Source organism: Eleutherodactylus coqui, chromosome 2 (genome assembly GCF_035609145.1).
Source record: "Eleutherodactylus coqui strain aEleCoq1 chromosome 2, aEleCoq1.hap1, whole genome shotgun sequence".
NCBI classification, from domain to species: Eukaryota; Metazoa; Chordata; class Amphibia; order Anura; family Eleutherodactylidae; genus Eleutherodactylus; species Eleutherodactylus coqui.
This window is the reverse complement of record NC_089838.1, coordinates 50,120,806-50,140,910: the sequence shown is the minus strand read 5'-3', so window position 1 is coordinate 50,140,910 and position 20,105 is coordinate 50,120,806. Positions and strand designations below refer to the sequence as shown.

Here is a 20,105-nt window from a genome sequence, read left to right as displayed (position 1 = left end):
GTCATTTATGCTGCATGATTGACGCTGTGAAAGAAGAAATTAAAAAACAATGGCAGAATTGATGTTTTCCCTCCCTGCCCTCAAAAAAAAAAAAAAAAGTTTTACAATACATTATATGCATCCAAAAATGGTACCAATAAAAACTACAGTTCGCCATGCAAAAAACAAGCACTTATACAGCTGTGTCAACAGAAAAATAAAAAAAGTTATGGCTCATGAAAAGTGGAAATTTAAATCCCCTCAAAATAGTTGCGTCCTTAAACCCAAAATAGGCCATGACCTTAAGGGGTTAAACTTACAGAGAATAGATAAATCCACTCCTTTGTCTGTAGAATCTGAAGAGGCAAAACAAATAGGGTTACTCGTTATTGAAGAATAGTCAAGTGAAGTTCTCTCTGATTATCCCCTTTGTAATCCCTCTGTACTACTTTTTAGTTGAAGTTTGATTTTAATGTGTGCAGTGTAGAAGACATTTATGGCCACATACAAACCACCATCTAGCAGGGTAACAAGTGTGTATGGATGTTTTTGTTTTACTCCAATTATGGTTGGAGTGAACACCTAATACCTCTTAGCTCGTTATCACATGAGCAACTAAAAAAGTAGTAGAGATAGGTTCTCAGTTTATCGGAAGACTTTACCAGCGGTCGGCAACTTCCAAAATGAATATCTAGAAGAAAACCCTTTCATGGACACCTTGGAGTCCGAAGTAAACTCTAAAGCCATCTCTGTGATACTGGTCTTCAGGGCATAGTCAGACATGTTCCCACAAAAGGAGCCTAAAAGAAAAAAAATTCTTATTGAGATGAAAGTAGCTTCATGCTTGAGTCCAAGTCACCAATAACCTCCATCATGTTCATAGAAGACTATGAGACAACCTAATGGCTAGGCCCTCAGTCCTCCCCTGGTGTTTGGTATTGTTCTTGGAATAGAGGTTTTGAAAGTTTTATCTACGTAGTATCTCACCTAGTAGAACTTTATTTTCACCAAGGCCTTGGTAAACATGGAGGATATCCTGGCAGCCAGTCCTGTCTTTTTCTGTGGTCAGCGAGTCAATGTCCAATCGAATAATGCTTCCAAACGGGGCAATAATCCTCCATTTACATCTATAATTAGGAGCTCAATTTAACTTGGTTTGGTATGTTATGAAGAAAGAAAAAACCTAAGTGACACCCCACATCCCCTCCCCCCAGTGATCTTTGTAGGACTTGGTAAAAATAAGTAACATGGAAGATTGATGGCAAAAAAAACACCACATGGTTCATCTAGTCAAGCATTGGACTTGAAGGGGTTTTGGTTCAATACTGTGTCACCCATTAGTTTGCCCTCGTACAAAGGTATTCTCAAACTGATATAACCAGTTTTAAACGTTGTCTATTAGATAGTTGTAGTTAATGGAACAAGCACTAAGAACTTTTAAGAAATACCTTGTTCCTCCATATCTATTAGTCCTTACTGTCAACCAAAAAACTGCATAACAATAAGGAGTGCTTTGTACCACAAAATATACCAACGGAACATGTGCTGATAGGATCAAATCAGGTAACATGACCACTTACGTCCGTGGGCTCATCCAGTAAAGACCATTATGACTACTATTCCCAAATGTACGCAAACACATAGAACTTTTACCTGAGGTCATTGGGATATGTAGCCGGATATCCAGGAGATGAGATCACCCCGTTCTCTGAAGTTTCAATGACATCATTACAATTCTTCCAAGTTCTAGATTTTTTCCAGCCGGCCTCCATAAAATCTCTCCCTGCAAACAATTGTAAATCAGTTCGCAATATTTTGCCCTTATCACCACAAGCAGATCATGTAGTCCATATAGTGGGATCTCATGGAGATATATACCATTACCTTGTCCACCATATATTTTGTACTGGAGACTAAAGCCATTTCTGCTATAAGCGCCTTGATTAGCAGAGATAAAGACCACCCTGACCACGGGTCCACGACTTTCATAGGTCACAGGGGTAAATTGAAAGCCACACATCTTATCTGCAGAGAAGATGAAGATCCAGTTTTGGAAACGTATGCACATCTTTACCCTATGTACAAGGCGGGTTTGTTGTCCTTTGCCTTCTACAACAATGACCCCGGAAAGGTTGGTGGGATGCAGAAATTTAAAAAAGCAAATGGCTTGGATCACCCCTTTAACCCCTTGAGTGGCGGGTTTCCTACCACCCTGTCGTGCCCACCAGGGCAGGTTTTTTAAAATAGTCTAATCATTGAATTTCAACTAATTTTGCAGTTGCGTCTCAAGAGCCATAACTTTTTCATTTTTCCATTGACATGGCCATATGAGGGCTTGTTTTTTGCGGGACAAGTTGTGATTTTTTAAACAGGGGGGAGGAAAAAAAGAAATGGGGAAAAAAGAAAAAAAGGGGCCATGTCATTAAGGGGTTAAATAATGTATTAACTTCCTTCTCTGGGTCATTACGACGCATGGATACCACATGTGTGATTGTATTTTTGATTTTTTTACAAAGTAAAGGGAGACAAGTGTTTTTATTATTTTTTTATAATTTTTTAACTTTTTTTTTTTTTTTTTTTAATTTTTTTTTTTGTCCCTTTAGGGGACTTCCACAGGGACCCATCAGGACCCCTGATCACATTCCAGGGGTCCGATGGTGACAGCCCTTTACATGCTGCAGTGACAACCCTTTACATGCTGCAGTCACATAGACTGCAGCATGTAAAGGGTTAACACAGCAGAGATCGGAGGTTTTCTCTGATCTCTGCTGTAAGAGCTGGTACCTATCTGTCCTCTGACAGACAAGCACCAAGCTCTCCCTGCCACAGAGACCATCGGCTTGCTTCTGACAAGCCGATGGTCTCTATGGCAACCTGTAAACAAACCAGTGCAGGAGTTTGCCGACATATCGGCAATATCTTCTGCTGGTTTTTCAAAGCCCTTGCACTGCTCTGTGTGGGACTGTGCAGGCAGAGCACACTGTCACAGCTTGTGGCATTGTGCTCTGCAGCTCCCATAGTGATACATAGCCCGGAAATCTTCCGGGCAGTATCGCTATGGGCAGTGGAGCTCGTCCCGGAAAATTTCCGGGCGTGCCACTCAAGGGGTTAAATCAACAAGCAGAAAAGGTCAAGCGATTGATCATGAGGTGACCCTTCAAATTATATTTTGAATAATTGAAATAGGCATCTCCACTTTTCATAACCAAGATACATTTTCCCAGTTGTATCAGACTCCTTCCTCTGATATCATTTCACTATTCTTCATAGTTTTGAGTTGATAGGTGCAAAAATGGTCAAAAGGTGTGTACATTCCTGATCCTCATCTTTTTGGTACTGTATCAGAAATGAACAGTTTGGACACCACAGACTGTAGTTTTTACATAAATGCTTATAAAGTTTATGTTACGATCGTGTGGGCAAAGAAAGCACACGTAACAGTTTATTTGGGAAGTCCAGATGTTCACATTAGGCACACAAATTGTGCAACATTTCGGGCTCAACGCCCTTTATCAAGCTGCATAGAAGAACATACATATACATAAGTCAAAATCGACACATGGTGATAAAAAACATATGTAAAGAGACACTAGCCAGAATACATATATCAACAGTGCTTCATATACCACATGCAGAAAGTTGAAGTATTAAAGGTTATTGACTTTAAAAAATTCAGTCTAGATATGGCTAACATCCAAAAGGGGGTCAGACAGTCAAAAAAGTCCTGTGAATAGAGATAAGAATACATTTTTAAATCAATAACCTTTATATATCAACAGTGCTTTATTTATCATATGCAGAAAGTTGAAGTGTGTATTCTGGCTAGTGTCTCTTTACATATATATTTTTATCACCATGTGTTGATTTTGACTTATGTATATGTATGTTCTTCTATGCAGCTTGATAAAGGGTGTTGTGCCTGAAACGTTGTGCAAATTGTGTGCCTAATGTGAACATCTGAACTGTCCAAATAAACTTTATGAGCATTAAAAACTACAATGTGTGCTGTCCAAACTGTTAATTTCTGATACTGATAGAGTCTGAGACGGAGGGACTTTGGGACACTGCACCACGTCCGACCTGCATGAGGGAGGGCTACCAAGCTCAGTTTTAGCATTATGATACTGTAGACGTGTCATTTAGGTAACATGATAATGACTGGACTTTTCATTTAAGGCAATGACTCCCTTTGTATCTGGTCTAACTTTGTACGAGTCCATAAGCTTCCGCCAAGTTCCACCTACCTATCAATTTAGTGACATTGTTTTCCTCCCAGTAGAGGGACAGAGATTCCAAAATACAGTTTACGGAATCCTCGATAGACAAGTGCTCCATAACTATTTTTATTAAGCCATCAGAGGATGTGGTGGAGATGACCCAGGAGCAGATCAGGCCCCCAACATACCCATATGGAAATCCTGGTGAAGCAATAGAGCCAACCTGATCATCCAAAAGAAGCCCACTGGGACAAGCTGCAAAACACAAGAGTGGTAAGGTAAATAAATGTATGTGTTATAGGTCTTAGACCCATGAGTCCTAAGAGAGTCAAGTTCAGTTGTGCTCTAGCTTTGAGTCTACATTTTAGAGACTCTGTTTTGACTGGCATTTAAGTGTTTATGCAAGCAGTAGGACTAAGGCCTTCTCTGGTGAACCATATTGACACCCAGGTGCCGTAGAGTTTTTTACTCACCTTCAGCTGCCGATCCCTCCTCCTTAAGGGTCATTGACTTCCTTACAACACTATATAAAGTTTTGTTTGCTTCTGTAAAAACAAAGATGCCACATGAATCTTCAGCGGCAGTCCTATAGTAGAGAGAGGACATCTTTCACTTCACCCATTTACCTTGTTGCGTACTTTCTATCCAGCTCAGAAATGAACGGACTCTTGTATACACACCAGGCTTTTTTGATCGTGCGCAGCCCACACCCCAGCTGACTATGCCATAGAGAATATAAGATTTATTGGAGCTGGGGCAGACCAGGGGGCCCCCAGAATCACCCTGTGGAAAATATCATGAAATCATGTGCTGTTGTAGAACTGCTTACACATACACGGGTTTTGTGCTCTTGCTTCTAGCGTGATTTTTGTATGACATTTGCTCTCAGGAAACGAATAAACTCTCTAAAACGTTACATTAACGAAAGAGAGAGAAAGGATACATTTACACGGACGATTTTCACTGAGTTGTGAGAAGCAGCGATGCGAGAGAAAAATTGCAGCAATCCCTTTTCTTTGCCCATTCTTCTCTGTGGGAGTTTACATAGATTTTTATAATATGTGCGAGTTTCATGTGAGTGCGATGCGGTTTCTTTTTGCTCCCATAGGGAATAATAGGTCATTTTCACATGAATGAAGATCGCACATGCTGTGATGTGAGTGCAATGCGTTTTTCTTGCATGTATGCAAGTGTGATATTGTGCCAATTTTTATGCAAGTGCAATATAGATTTGGGTTTCTTGGACAAAACCGCCCCTGTAAAGACATCGAGAGAGCGAGCGCACAAAAAACAGATACAAAGAGAAAAAGATCGAGGGAGAGTGAGCCAGTGTGAGAGCAAGAGCTAGAGAGAGAGAACCAAAAAAAATTGCATTACTGCTTGCTGCCACTAGGTAGAGATACATTTAAGCCAAATAATTTGCCAAATAATACACAATAATAATTTGTAGGATACACAAGGACAGGATTCATATATACTAGAAGTGTGTTATATGGATCCCATCCATTTAAGAAAAATTTTTCAATTCTAAAAATATATTGTGACACAGTGAAGTGTACGGACCTGGCAGGAATCCTTTCCTCCACTGTCGGGAAACCCAGCACAGAACATACGTTCTGAGATCACTCCCGGGTAATAAGAACTGTTGCAGATATTGTTGTCCAGAATGGGGACTTCTAATTGCTGCAAGCGTCTGGAGTATTGTCCATCTGAAGTGTAGAAAACAAAAGTCCCATGTATCTGATAAACGTCATCATTAGAGATGAGCGAGTATACTCGCTAAAGGCAATTGCTCGAGCGAGCATTGCCTTTGGTGAGTATCTCCCCCGCTCGAGACTGCAGGTTCGGGTGCCGGCGCGGGGAAGCGGTGAGTAGCGACTGTCAGCAGGAGGGAGCGGGGGAGAGAGAGGGAGAGAGAGATCTCCCCTCCGTTCCGCCCCGCTCTCCCACGCAGCTCCATGCCCGCTGCCGGCACCCGAACCTTCCGTCTCGAGTGGGGGAGATACTCGCTAAAGGCAATGCTCGCTCGAGCAATTGCCTTTAGCGAGTGTACTTGCTCATCTATAGTCATCATCCCCAATGAAATGAGCAAACACTGCCACAAAGAAGGAGAAACCTGACACCGTGTGATCTCTGCAGCAGCCATGTGAACGGCTCTGTGTCCAGACTCTGCACAAAGCAGCTCTCTCTTACCCTCTCCTGGCAGAACGCTTCAGCTTGGTCTCAAACACCAGTCGGCATGTAAACGGAGTCATAATGACTTTTGAATCGCTAGAAGTGCATATAATCCTCTCCATCACAATCCAAAATGAAAACAGACTTTAAGACTAGACCCCTCTATGTAACTTATAGGAGCTCATTTTGGGGCCCATTGCATGATTTATACCAAGAACAGCCACCTTCTCCAGTGCTACCCCATCCAGTGACCACACACAGGGACGTTGGCTCAAGGGGCTCCTCCCTTTTGGGCAGGCAGACTGGATGTACAAAGTTATTAAAGGCCAGATCCTCTGCCAAGCGAATCAATGCAATGTCATAGTCGTTGTTGATGGGATTATACATCTCATGAGCTACAATGGAGTGAACCGTCCTGTCCTGTAGGGCACAAAAATAAACCGATCCATATTTAGACTATGCTTTATTTTTATTTTTTTTAAACACCAATATAAAGCGCCCCACCGCCCGGCACACTGACCTGTCTGCTGGATTCATTCAAGAGTCGGTCATGTATCCCAGCAAGAAGGCGGTAACGGGAGAGATCTGAGGATCTGTAGCAACATAAGACAATATATTGTGACAAATATGGGGTATATTTGTTGTCATTCTCAAGTCTAGGAAAGTTGAGTAAAAAACAGGTTTCAGTTGACCTATAAGATTAGAGTAGGCCTGTTCTTTAGGCCGCCCTTGAAGAGTGGCACCGAAGGAAGAATTTATACATGAACGTGTTTCTATGTAAATCATAGGCATTGATAACATAATTAGGCAGTCACAGGGTTATTTCTATTGAATGACAGCAAGCAGAGATCTTTATAAGAATATAGTGTATTGGGAAATTGTAGAACTTTTCAAAATACAAAATATTTGCTGGAACTGTTATAACCCTTTACAGTGTAGAGATGTAGAGGCAGCAGAGGCTGGAGTGTAGACTGGTAACGTTAGGCACAGGTCTTTTAATGTCACTAGTGCTTCCCGGTTAACATAGCTAGCCAAGGAGGAGATCAAGCCTTTGTGGCTGGGATTGGGCCATTTTGGTTTGGGCTGCAATCTTGCAGCAAACTATGCATGCGACATTGCCAGAACCCACAGGGGTTAACCATAGGAGGAGAAGAAGTCTGCTGGGGCCATGTTGATTCTCTTTTAATAAAGCAGTTCATCAAACAATTAAACAACGTTCCTTCACACGGATGGTTTTACCAATAATGTCCAACTCGATTGTCAGGTTATGGTAACACCCATTGGACGATCAGACAATCTTCAGTTGTCTACTCATGCACCGTTTGCTTATGCCCGCTTCCGGGCCGAAAGTTCAACGCACCAACAAGGTCCGTACTTAACACATTGCAGATGGGCAGTGAGGCAAAATGTGTGTAACACCCGTTTCAGCTGATTCAAGGCCCAAATGCCTGTAGGGCTCCAGCCACTAAAATATGTAAATGGATGTCAGCAGCACACTTTCAAAGACCGCAAGGGATGGACAAAAAAATGCACAAGCCACCTTAGAGATCCAGATCCAGTCAGATCCACAAGTTGCAAGATGAAATATAAATCTATGGCAGCATACACAGTGCTATTTCCAAGAAGATTTTTCCTTTTATTTCCTCCAGCCACTACACCTAAGCTGCTTTAGGGAGTATCCCCAGTTCCTGAGCATGCAGCGTAGCTACCTTACGCAGCCTAACTTTCTGTCCTGCGCAGATATCCTGTCCTCTCACTTCCTTTCCCTTAAAGGCATAGCCGGCATATATATTATAACAATACAAACTACATTAAAAATGTAACGACACCTTCTTACAAAAGGCATACTTCTCAGCGTTTAGAGTCCCTGTTCAAAGGATATTTAAAAATAAAATGCTTACTGTAGGCAGTGAGCAGCCGTTAGGACCCATCGGGGAGATAGAATCACTCCTCCGCACTGGTACATGTTCCTGTACATGACCATTACCTGCCATGGCCAACAGTTAGGACAAGATTCCTCCCCTGCTACAATACGATTCAGTAGCCACTGTGGAGATAGGGGTGCCACCCCACAAACACCTAGATATCAGCCAAAGAAATAAGAGGGTCATGTTAGATCAATGCCTTATACTATTGTTAGTGAAATGAATATGACTCCATGTTCTATCCTATGCGTAGCCATTTTGTAAGCAAGTAGCCATCTTCTGTGCCTCTGTTCACTGTATTCATTTATCCTCTTTCTGAAAGATTTATGGATAGTAAATGGTTATTTAATAAACCTTGAGTGAATCACTAAGGCTTTTACTTAAAGAAGATAGCGATTTGGCATGTAGACTGGCCGATGGGTCAAACTAACATGTTCCTAGCTGTTCACATATGTTCCTAAGCATTCTCTCTAAATAACTTTTAAATTTACTGTTCCAATACGTTAATCATGTATGATTCTTTCTGCGCCTGCGCTGTGTTTGTCTGACATTTTAGATGCTAAATTCCTTATCTTACATATTCATCTTGTGTTTGTTTCTTTTAACCAATGGTAATAAATGAATAATAGATTTGAATTATTGTAATTGAAGCTTGTGCCCCTATAAAAACTGTTGCCTGTCAAACAATAAACAGATTACTTTGATCACACTAAGTGTTGTTGTGGTGAGAGTTAGGCCTTATTCACACAGGCTACAAGATTGTGTGATTTTGTACCACTACAAAAACGCATGTATGTGAAGCCAGTGGTTTCCAATGGGTTCTTTCACATGAGAGATGTTTTGTAGCCTGAATGAACCCATTGGAAACCATGGGCTTCACATACATGTGTTTTTGTAGCGCTACAAAGTCGTGTGATTTTGTAGCCCGTGTGAATAAGGTCTAAATCTCCTGAGCTCAGCTTACCTCTAACTAAGTATTTGTACCCCAAAAAGCATATCGTATAGGAATTATTAATTTGTGCACTAACACTAGAAACAAACATTTTGGCTCAACCAGGTGGCATCTTCAGCTTCACACTAGGAGCTACAGGAGTCAATTTCTCACCTGGATTAATGTGCTTTGGTCCTTGACTTGGTGCCGGAGTATCCATAATGGAGGGCTTATGTGTTGTCCCGTCCACAAAATCTAACGGGTCCGTCAAGAAATTTAAAAACACCATGAGTGTTATGCTTTTGTCCCACAATGCATTTACCTCAGGACTAAGGTAGTGCATAAGCAAGCAACTCAAGCCTACTGATGCTTTTCATTGCATCCTACTGGACAGGGTTGCCCTAACTAAAAACTAGGTAAAGATTAGTGATAAGCAAACTTTTGAAAAATGTAGTTGGTTAACCAACTTTCAGTAAAATGGTTTAAATTGAAATCAGAACTTCACCAGTACCCTCAAAAAACTGGTTTATAAAACTAAGAGCCATAAGTAGTCCTACTCCTCCATGAATGTGACAGTGGTTAGCACTGTTGTCTTGCAGCACTAGGCTCCTAGGTTCAATCCAACCAAGGCCAACATTTGCATGGAGTTTGTATGTTCTCCCTGTGTTGGTTTCCCCTTCTTAATAATCACCTTATATAGTGTGTATATTTATTGAGAAGAAGGAGAAACACAAAACACGGGGAGAACATACAAACACCATGTAGATGTTGCTCTTGTTCAGATTTGTGCTGTGCTTAACCACTGGGGACGCGGCATGGTGGCTCAGTGGTTAGCACCGTTGCCTTGCAGCACAGGGGTCCCAAGCTCTAATCGGGTCAAGTGTAACGGGGATACAGGTTATTTATTAGTCCTATGCCCCTTTTACATGCCTTCCTGCCTTATAGGAAATCAATAACAGAACTGTAAACATTAACTCCCTAAAGTGGTAAATGCAAGCAGGCAGAATTAAATAGTGGCAGGGATATGAAGCTGTCTATCACAAAACGGAGCTCCAAACCATGTTAAAGATATATTAATTAGTACAGAATATGGAATCTATTTGTCCGCTCCCTTACTGTCATGTAAGATAAGCGGTTGTCAAAACGGAAGATTGCCAACAGCACAGACTTCAAGCCGTATTCAGCTGGACAGGTATTTGCAAAGCCACAAAAGAGGGTCTGATCCAATAGAGCTGCAACACGTAGCATAAATGTAGAAAGCAGAAGTGGCAGCATCCGTGGTGTAATAAAAAAAAATATATATATATTCCTCTCCATGATAAAAATGCAACATTTCGACTCAGAAAGAGTCTTTTTCAAGTTTGAGTTGAAACGTTGCATTTTTATCGTTGAGAATTTTATTACACCACGGATGCTGCCGCTTCTGCTTTCTACATTTATGTCAGATAAGAGGTTGTCACAGCTCCACATCTTTTACTGGTAGTCTTTCTTAGTCCTGGCTTATTTTTGGGTTGACTTACTGTCAGATGAGGAATTCCTAATGAAGTCAATAAGGGCAGACACTTTGGAGAATATGGCCGGAGACCCAAGGGTGGGTCTGTTAGTCATTGATGCTCCCCAAGCTCTTCCACAACCAGATCCCCAGGACGTAATGCCAACCAAGACCCATGTACCAGACGGCCGCCTGCAGACCAGGGGTCCTCCAGAGTCTCCCTGTTTAAAATTAAAACACAACTCAATTTCATAGATGATGTGGTCCTGTCTCAATATTTCTCTGTTTACTACATAAGGCCCCTCCCTTCAGTATGATGAGCTTGTGTCAACATCTTCCCCATCCCTGCACATTTCCGCCTTGTCTTATTTGTTTTCCTCCTGAAACGGTGTGACTTCCTGTACAATTTTCTCTTGCTCCCTGCTGACCGAGTAGGTGGAGACTAAACAGGAAAATGTAGCGAGAGGTAGAGAGAGGTAGTCCAGTGCATATCAGATAGTGGTCACCTAGACAGGAAGTCAAGAGCTTCTTAGACATGCCTCCCAACTCTTTAACAATGAAAAGAGGGACAATTTTTGCGGTACGTGTAGTGCACTATGGCAATTTTTTATGTCAGGCGACATGCCTTTTATGATAGCCATGCTCTTTGTATTCCTATCACAGTAATAGTGCCCCCCGCTTCCACTCACAGTAATAGTGCCCTCCTTCCCCTTCACAGTAAAGTGCCCCCTTTTGTGCAGCGAAATTAAAAGAAAAAGTCTAACTCCCCCACTCCCCACACACTTGCTCTATTTACCCTCTTGCTTTGGATCTCACGATCGCGTAATCACTGTGGAAAATTCTCTGTCTTGGCATTGGCCCATCCAAGGCTAGCCTCTCCCCCCCCCTCCCAGTTCACCTGACAAGCATCTCTGCCTCCGTCTGGGAAGCCAGCACATATCATGGATTTATGTAAAGTGGGAAGTCCCATGGAGTCCAGTGCAGATCTGCAGGTTTCATCATCCAGTATGGGAAGATTCACCTCTTGCAGGATGTTGGGGAGCTCTCCACCTGAAGGTAATACAACTAAGTCAACAACAATATGCCTGTCAGCTGTCTACATAACCAAGCCGAGCCGCCATTGATGGCATTATTCAGGATTAGAAAAACGTCTGCCTTCTTCGAAAAAAAAAGTGCCACATCTGGCCACAGGTTATATGTGGTATTGCAGCCCAGTTTCATTCACTTCGGTAGAGCTGGGCTGCAGTACCAGACATGACCATGGACAGGTGTGGCACGGTTTTCATGTATGTATGCTACTAAAACTCACTCTCGTTAACTCTGCCCCATCCACTGGTCACACACAGGGTTCCAGATTCGACCTTATCTCCCACCTTTGGCAAGCAGACACACTGCACTCGAGACCCTGAGAGAGTACAGAATAAATTTAAAGGAACAGTGCACTTTAATAGAAAAGTCAATTTAAATTCCAGAATTGAGAAGACATAATACGATTTGGATGACGGCCATGCTTGATTTTTTTAAAGGAACACAACTCCCCTTTCATCCCCAGCAACCTGTGCAGAAACAGCATTGTCAGCTATTGGCTCTATAGCAACGGGTGCAAATCTCAGCTGAAGACTGACAATCCTTGCACCTACTAGAGGGTCAGCAAAAAGGAGGATATCTGTAAGGGATGTCTTATAAGTAGGAAGAGGCAGAGCAATCAAGTGATCAAGCCACTAGAAATGAGATACATTAGCGAAGGAATGTCAGACATGGACCGTCCACAGTCGCTGCTCATCTAGAACCCTCACCCAGGATGACCGGCCTCTGCAGATAGACCAATGCAATGTCGTAACTCATACTCCCATTATGCTTGTACTTGGGGTGCAGCCTCACATCAGACACGGGGATCTCCTGCTGCTGGGGGTCCTCACTATTCTGGTCATATTCTCCGGCGACCACCATAAAGTGTTGGATTTTATCACTGGAAAAAAAAAAAATACATGAGGATTCAGATGTCAATGTGACCTACAGGGTGACAGCGCTGCCGCAACGATAACAGAAGACGACTAAAAAAGGAAGGTCCCAAAAAAGAAGGTATGTGCCATGAATAAGGTTTATTAAGCAAGAAAAAGACAAATAAAACAATGATTTGATGAAAGTACATCAAAATGAACATTATGTAGAGATAGGGAATGCGTAGTACGGAGAGAGAGAGACCAAACAACTAAAAGAGATATCTATCTGCCATATGAATACAGCAAGATTAACTTTATCTGTACCAGAATGATGAAAGAAAGGAAAACAGAAGAAGAAGATTACCATGGAGCTTAAAATGAACACTTATTGTGGAAACCCTCATTAATGGTTATGGCGCAGTCAAAATATGAGACAGAATGTGAAAATTTAGAGACTGTTTATACTGCGGACTGAATGTTGGGAGAGAGACCTCGGGGGGGAGGGAAAAGGGTGGGAAACAGTTTTGTACAAAAATGTTGGATGATATGCTTAAAGTATATAAGGAAAAAGTTGAAAAATGTTTAATAAAAAAAGCATTTAATCAAAAAAAAAAAAAAAAAAAAAGGAAGGTCCCCGAGTAAGAAAATGAAGGGGCCACAGCACATCCAAACAGTGGTATTCCCCAAATTGATAAGATGTGTTCACTTAAAATCGTGAGAAAACCCCAAGAAATAAGATTCTGGTTGCCTGGACTAGAGACAGCTACCGTGTTTCCCCGAAAATAAGGCACCCCCTGAAATTTGCAGAAGTCCCAAATATAAGGCACCCCCCGATAGTAAGGCATAGTAAAGTGTGCAGGCAAGTCAAGAGGCCTGTCCCCTGCTGCCATCCCCGTTGTCTCCTACCTCCAGATGATTAGGTAGATCTGCAGACAGTCTGCTGTTATCCTGTCCCTGCTGTGCTGTACGAGTGTGCTGTTGTGAACTTCCCTTGCTGGCTGGAAAAGTCCATACTGTACGTTCTGTTCCTGCTGTACATGTCTGCTGTGATGAGCTCCCCCTGGTGGCCGGAAGCTGCAATACCATCCCTGCTTACAAGTGGTACAGGAACTTCTGTCTGCAGACAGGTACGTTACTTTACAGCCCTTATTTTTTTATGGCTCTGTGTGTGAGTCAGGCAACCTGTGTGTGATTCTTAAGGCTGGGTTCTCACAGAGCGTATTTCCAGCGGAAATCTCACAGTTTGGCCACAGCGATAAACAGCGAGAACGTGCACCAAATAGAAAGAGGCTGAAGGATGGCCTCTCATGGGCACACCAGGGACGATGGTGCTCCCACCCATGGGCACTGGAGATGATAGATGACCTCTCTCCAATTTCATTAGGAAGAACAGCTAACACAATCTACCACATGGGCAACAGAGACAAAGCCCAACTCCCCTTTCATCAGGGATGATGATCTATACCCCCTCAACCCAGCATTGATCTTAGGCATCGAGCTGATACGTACCCATTTGTAAGATACACACAGTGAGCAGAAGTGACCACCAGGTTTTTCTCCACTACAGTCCCACCGCAGATGTGTCTTTTATATAATTTAATTGATACCTGAATAAGAAAACATTTATTTTTTTTCTTAAATCAGAAAACTATTCTGAATGCAGCTTTGGCTGTGACTGGAGTGTAGTACAATTTCAAAACAAGATTAGTAAAGCTAAATGTTGTTCAACATTATGGTTACACAGTGCCTACTAAATTCGCCCCACTTACAGTCCAAGGCTGTCCACCAATCGGTGTGTCCATTCCCCCAATGATACGAGAGTTTGAGTTTATAAAGTCTTCAGGTTTCCTCAGAGGCCGAATGCCGCATTTCATCCCTGAGCACCAGACGGAGAATAGGGATCAGAAATATGTCAGCATTTACAATCCTCTTAAAGGACGTGTAAACTTTTGCAACTATATTTTTAATTGCCCCAGTGAAACTACATTTATGGGTGAAACCAATTTCTTCCCTAGAAGTTGTCGGATGAAATAAAACTGTGTGTGATTGTAACATTGATATAAGTGGTTACAATATCAGAACAAAAGGATCATTTATTGTGGAGAACCGACCCCTTGTAGGGAGACTCTAGTACCCTAATGTATTTCCTCTAGCTTGGATACAAGATGTGGTACGGGCGGGCATGGCGGCTCTAGTACCCTGTTGTACCGCCTCTAGCTTGGATACAAGATGTGAAACGGGCAGGCATGGAGGCTCCAGTACCCTGTTGTACTACCTCTAGCTTGAATATAAGATGTTATACAGGTGAGCATTTAGTACCCTGTTGTACAGTCTCTAGCTTGGATACAAGATGTAATATGGGGGCATTGAGGCTCTAGTACCCTGTTGTACCACCTCTAGCTTGGATGCAAGATGTGATATGGGCAGGCATGGAGGCTCTAGTACCCTGTTGTACAGCCTCTAGCTTGGATACAACATGTGATACGGGCGGGTATGGAGGCTCTAGCATCCAGTTGTACCGCCTCTAGCTTGGATACAGGATCTTTCAAAGTCGTAGTCTGTCGAAGTTGATGTTCCAGATGGTCTCATTGGTGATAAATCTGATGACCGATCAATGTTGTGGGGGCTACTGTGACCCCCTGGTTGTGCGGCCGAGCATTATCCTGCTGCCTCTTGGAAGCCATGAGAGGAACATACGTGGCTGCAGGATGTCCTTAACATATCGCTGATCTGTTATTGTCCTTCATAGCACTATTAGGGGGTACCAACTGTCATACACGATGCCCCCCCCCCCTCCCCAGACCATCACACCAGCAGGGGGCAGTGTGCCACTCCACAGCAAAGGCAGGATTGAGGCACTCACCACTACATAACCAGACACAAACACGGCCTGGATTTTTCACTGAAGACAATCCAGTTCCACTCTGTAGCATCCAGCTTTTTGTCAAAATCGCGATCGCCCTTGTAAAACTAGCCTGGGGGTACATTAACATGAGCAATCTTTTCATGCTGCGTGATTTGCATGCGAGTGAGATACGATTTTTATCATTATTAGAAGTACTTGCAATTTTTCACTTGCGCACAAAATAAATCGCAAGTACATAGATGCAATGCATTTTTAAGCAAAAATGCATCAAGTTCGCACCCAGAATCACAAGTTTAAGAGTGTAAAACCCGGACCAATATCACGCTTACCCCTTGGGTGCATTCACACAAGCAAGTTTTGTGTGTTGTGAGCTGTACAAAACTCACACTGAAATAGACCCCTTTGCTTGCAGTGGGTTTATTTACATGCGCAATTTTTCTCTTGCAGCAATCCTGCGAGATAGAAAGTAGAACACGTGATTTTTATGCAAGTCCTCAGAAATCTTGCCCATTGTTTTCAATGGCTATGACAAAATTTAAAAAATTATATTGCCCTCACATGACCATGCAAGTTTCATGCGAATGCGCTTTTAAAATTATTCCTATTGAAAATACATGCATGAAAAATACGTGTTCAGCAATGTGATGCAATTTTCTTGCAAATTGCAGTACACTCGCAGTGAACATAGCGATTTTACATGAGCAATATTAATCCAAATTTCTCAGACCGATATTGCACTCTCCTGTGTGAATGCACCCTGACTGTAACGCTGCAACTTGGCACAATCTATCACGGCCCCTTAGACGGGCAATGTGCCCGCTGCGCCTCCTCCTGGCAGTATAATTATGCAGAACAAGATATATATATAAACCAACTAACCTCCGGTTCTCTGTGCTGCAGTCCATCTCTTAGCGAGAGGCGGTGCAGAGGGGGCAACGTCTGAGATACCTGCACATAACACAGTGATATACGTCACCTGGATAGAAGTACCATAGAAGCTTACCCTATAGCCGCCCGCCAGGAGGGAGACCGCTTATTCTACTCCTACTGGGGACAGAGGAGCTGACAGGTACTGTTCCCTCGTGACCACCAAACTGGGGAAGGTGAAATGGGAAGGCCTTCATGTGGGGGTCATACCTGCACAAACCCGCCCAGAGGAACATGGTTTGAGGATCCCAGCATAGGACAGATGCAGGAGCAGTAATAGCAGGACACACAGAGCCATTTCCTCCGAGCCTCCTGGTAATCAGCTGCTCAGCCCAGGGAGACCGTCAGCAGGAGACCAAACTGAGGAGCGGAACCAGCGGAGGAAACAAGGATCCCACAGGAGACGTCCAACTGCATCACATTGTTATACTCAATGACCACCAGAAGGTGGTGGTGTGGCCGGACGATACATACATGGGGATTGTAGATGTGAGACCCCCATAACTGATGTCTAATGACACTCAGATACAGAAATCTGATATCAATGGAAAAAGAAAATAAAAAAGGTTCATTTAGCAAAACTGTCTACCGGTAAGACATCCTTGTTGCCCACAGCGACCAATCACAGCGCAGTGTTCATTTCTCAAGCTACTGAGATAAGGTGAAAGCTGCGCTGTGATTGGTTGCAGTGGACAACAAGGAAGTCTTACTGGTAGACAGTTTTGCTAAATGAAGCCCAAAATGTGTTATTCTGCTGGGGAATATAAGACAAAATGGCTGCCAATGAAGACAGGAGAGCTTTTGTGTCCTAGATTTTCACGTCTGCCAGTCTGTTATTAGGGTGCCTACCCACTGGCAATTTTTTTTCCTGCGATGCTAAATTGCGGTTTGCGTTTTTTCTGAAGAGCAATTAGCAAAGAATGTGTTCTTGTCCATTTGTTTGGTTTTTTTCGTTTCGTTGCAATTTTTCACATAGGAACTGTCAGTTGCATATGTCTCCTTATTTTTCTGTTAATGCACCCATGATTGTCAATGGAAATTAACGAAAAACGCCACGAAAAAGGCGCGAAAAAGGCGCAGAAAACGTGCGGAAAACGCATGAGAAACGCTGCGTTTTTCACGCACGAAAATCGGCAACGCCAGCGGGTAGGCGCCCTTAGTGTGCAATGTGATCTTTGAACAAAGCTTGGTGACGCTCCATCCAGCAGGCACACAATTTGTAAGTGGTACTCCAATTTTAGGGAAAAAAGTTGTGTCTGTAAGCAATAATCATTCATCTATCCACCAATAAGCGTGGAAACAGCGGAGCGCGTCCGTGCGAGTTGCACACGAAGTCCTTAGAAATCCACCGTCAGAGCGAGCAGACAACTGGACATCCCGAAGCAGACTGTGGGAGATTCTACGCAAATGTTTGTGATGTTTTGTCTAACGTTTACAAGCTGTGAAACCGGATGACAAAGCGCGGCGATGTTCTTTCTGCGAGAGTATAAGAACTCCAACAGAAGCGATGGTTTCATGGAGTCTTTAGCGTTTGGTGATGAAGCTGTCTTCCACCTTTTAAGCAAAAAACGTAACGTCAGAATGTGAGGGAGGAGAACCCACCTGCCTGCGTGGAGCAGTTCTGTGCCCCACCCCCCACAGTGAATGTGTCCCTCCTTATTCCATGAGGAAACAATCCCATACAGATATGGCTTCTGCCGTAGCTGGGACAGGAGATCCCAACACGATTGGCACCCAACCCCTTCCCCCTCCCCACATTGTCACAATGAAGTCAGAAGTGGGCGACGATGTTCCCCGGACCTTACACCTTGTGATTAGATTCTACATGCCCCTTTACCGCCCACCGTGATCTGCGGCATCCCAGAAGCCATTGCACCAGTTAGTCATGATCCGCTACAATGTGTATGGCAGGAACTACAGGCTCCACCTGTGTCCAGTGACAAAGGGGGTCACATTGAAACCTCGGGTTTTTGATGCTGTGCAACCAAACTTTTTAAGTTTTTGTTTCCATTGATATCAGATTTCTGTATCTGAGTGTAACTAATGGGAGTTCTGTGGGTTTCACGTGGGGGGGGGGATAATTTTCAAATAACCCTGTGTTTATAGTAGACTAGCTGATATACCCGGCTTCGCCCGAGTTAATTTGGTACTGGTGTTTATCTGGTGTTCACACGGAAAATCTTATGAAGTAGTGGTTACTTTAGAGATACTGGAAAAGCATATGTTCACCATTTTGCATAGTTCTCTGCGTTACCCAGGAAACACCACGTGGAGGCAACCATGCGACGTTTCCTTTATATAAAATGACATCAGGAAGTGAGAGAATTAGATTACATACATAAAATTTGGACACTAATTCTTTTGCACTTAGAATTGAATAATCGAGTTGGGACCCAATAACTTTTCATATTTATGACACAATCAATGCTTGTGCCAAATTTCATGTTTCTATGACATCGGGAAGTGAGAGATTTAGATTATGTACGTAAAATTTGGACGCTAATTCTTTTGCGCATAGAATTGAATAATGGAGTTGGGACCCATTAGCTTTCCCTATTTATGACATAATCAATGCTCGTGCCAAATTTCCCGTTTCTATTACACTGGAAAGTGAGAAAATTACATTCCGCACGTAAAATTTGGATGCTAATTCTTTTGCGCATAGAATTGAATAATGGAGTTCGGACCCATTAACTTTTCCTATTTATGACATAATCAATGCTCGTGCCAAATTTCACGTTTCTATGACATTGGGAAGTGAGAGATTTAGATTATGTACGTAAAATTTCGACGCCAATTCTTTTGCGCATAGAATTGAATAATCGAGTTGGGACCCATTAGCTTTTCCTATTTATGACGTAATCAATGCTCATGCCAAATTTCACGTTTCTATGACACCGGAAAGTGAGAAAAATACATTCTGTACGTCAAATTTGGACGCTATTTTTTTTGCGCATAGAATTGAATAATGGAGTTGGGACCCATTAGCTTTTCCTATTTATGACATAATCAATGCTCGTGCCAAATTTCCCGTTTCTATGACACCAGAAAGTGAGAAAATTACATTCCGTGCGTAAAATTTGGATGCTAATTCTTTTGCGCATATAATTGAATAATGGAGTTGGGACCCATTAGCTTTCCCTATTTATGACATAATCAATGCTGGTGCCAAATTTCCCGTTTCTATGACACCGGAAAGTGAAAAAATTACATTCCGCACGTAAAATTTGGACGCTAATTCTTTTGCGCATAGAATTGAATAATGGAGTTGGGACCCATTAGCTTTTCCTATTTATGACATAATCAATGCTCGTGCTAAATTTCCCGTTTTTATGACACCAGAAAGTGAGAAAATTACATTCCGTGCATAAAATTTGGACGCTAATTCTTTTGCGCATAGAATTGAATAATCGAGTTGGGACCCATTAGCTTTTCCTATTTATGACATAATCAATGCTCGTGCCAAATTTCCCGTTTCTATGACACCGGAAAGTGAGAAAATTACATTCCGCACGTAAAATTTGGACGCCAATTCTTTTGCGCTAGAATTGAATAATCAAGTTGGGACCCATTAGCTTTTCCTATTTATGACATAATCAATGCTCGTGCCAAATTTCACGTTTCTATGACATTGAGAAGTGAGAGATTTA

At 42.6% G+C, this 20,105-nt stretch overlaps 1 protein-coding gene across 1 annotated transcript in view; it reads right to left on the bottom strand.

The window, feature by feature from the left end:
- Positions 1 to 20,105, bottom strand: part of OVCH1 (ovochymase 1) — a 68,405-nt gene that overhangs the window by 32,437 nt on the left and 15,863 nt on the right. Inside the window, exons 3-20 of the mRNA XM_066589253.1 lie at positions 14,432 to 14,538; positions 14,172 to 14,269; positions 12,516 to 12,688; positions 12,029 to 12,124; positions 11,618 to 11,769; positions 10,748 to 10,940; positions 9,402 to 9,482; positions 8,273 to 8,450; positions 6,892 to 6,964; positions 6,596 to 6,791; positions 5,760 to 5,905; positions 4,823 to 4,979; positions 4,670 to 4,741; positions 4,224 to 4,451; positions 1,864 to 2,004; positions 1,633 to 1,762; positions 967 to 1,106; positions 642 to 779 (exon numbers count right to left, since the gene is read on the bottom strand). Of these exons, the coding sequence (XP_066445350.1) occupies positions 642 to 779; positions 967 to 1,106; positions 1,633 to 1,762; positions 1,864 to 2,004; positions 4,224 to 4,451; positions 4,670 to 4,741; positions 4,823 to 4,979; positions 5,760 to 5,905; positions 6,596 to 6,791; positions 6,892 to 6,964; positions 8,273 to 8,450; positions 9,402 to 9,482; positions 10,748 to 10,940; positions 11,618 to 11,769; positions 12,029 to 12,124; positions 12,516 to 12,688; positions 14,172 to 14,269; positions 14,432 to 14,538 (2,499 nt within the window). The remainder of the gene's footprint in view (positions 1 to 641; positions 780 to 966; positions 1,107 to 1,632; positions 1,763 to 1,863; positions 2,005 to 4,223; positions 4,452 to 4,669; positions 4,742 to 4,822; positions 4,980 to 5,759; positions 5,906 to 6,595; positions 6,792 to 6,891; positions 6,965 to 8,272; positions 8,451 to 9,401; positions 9,483 to 10,747; positions 10,941 to 11,617; positions 11,770 to 12,028; positions 12,125 to 12,515; positions 12,689 to 14,171; positions 14,270 to 14,431; positions 14,539 to 20,105) is intronic.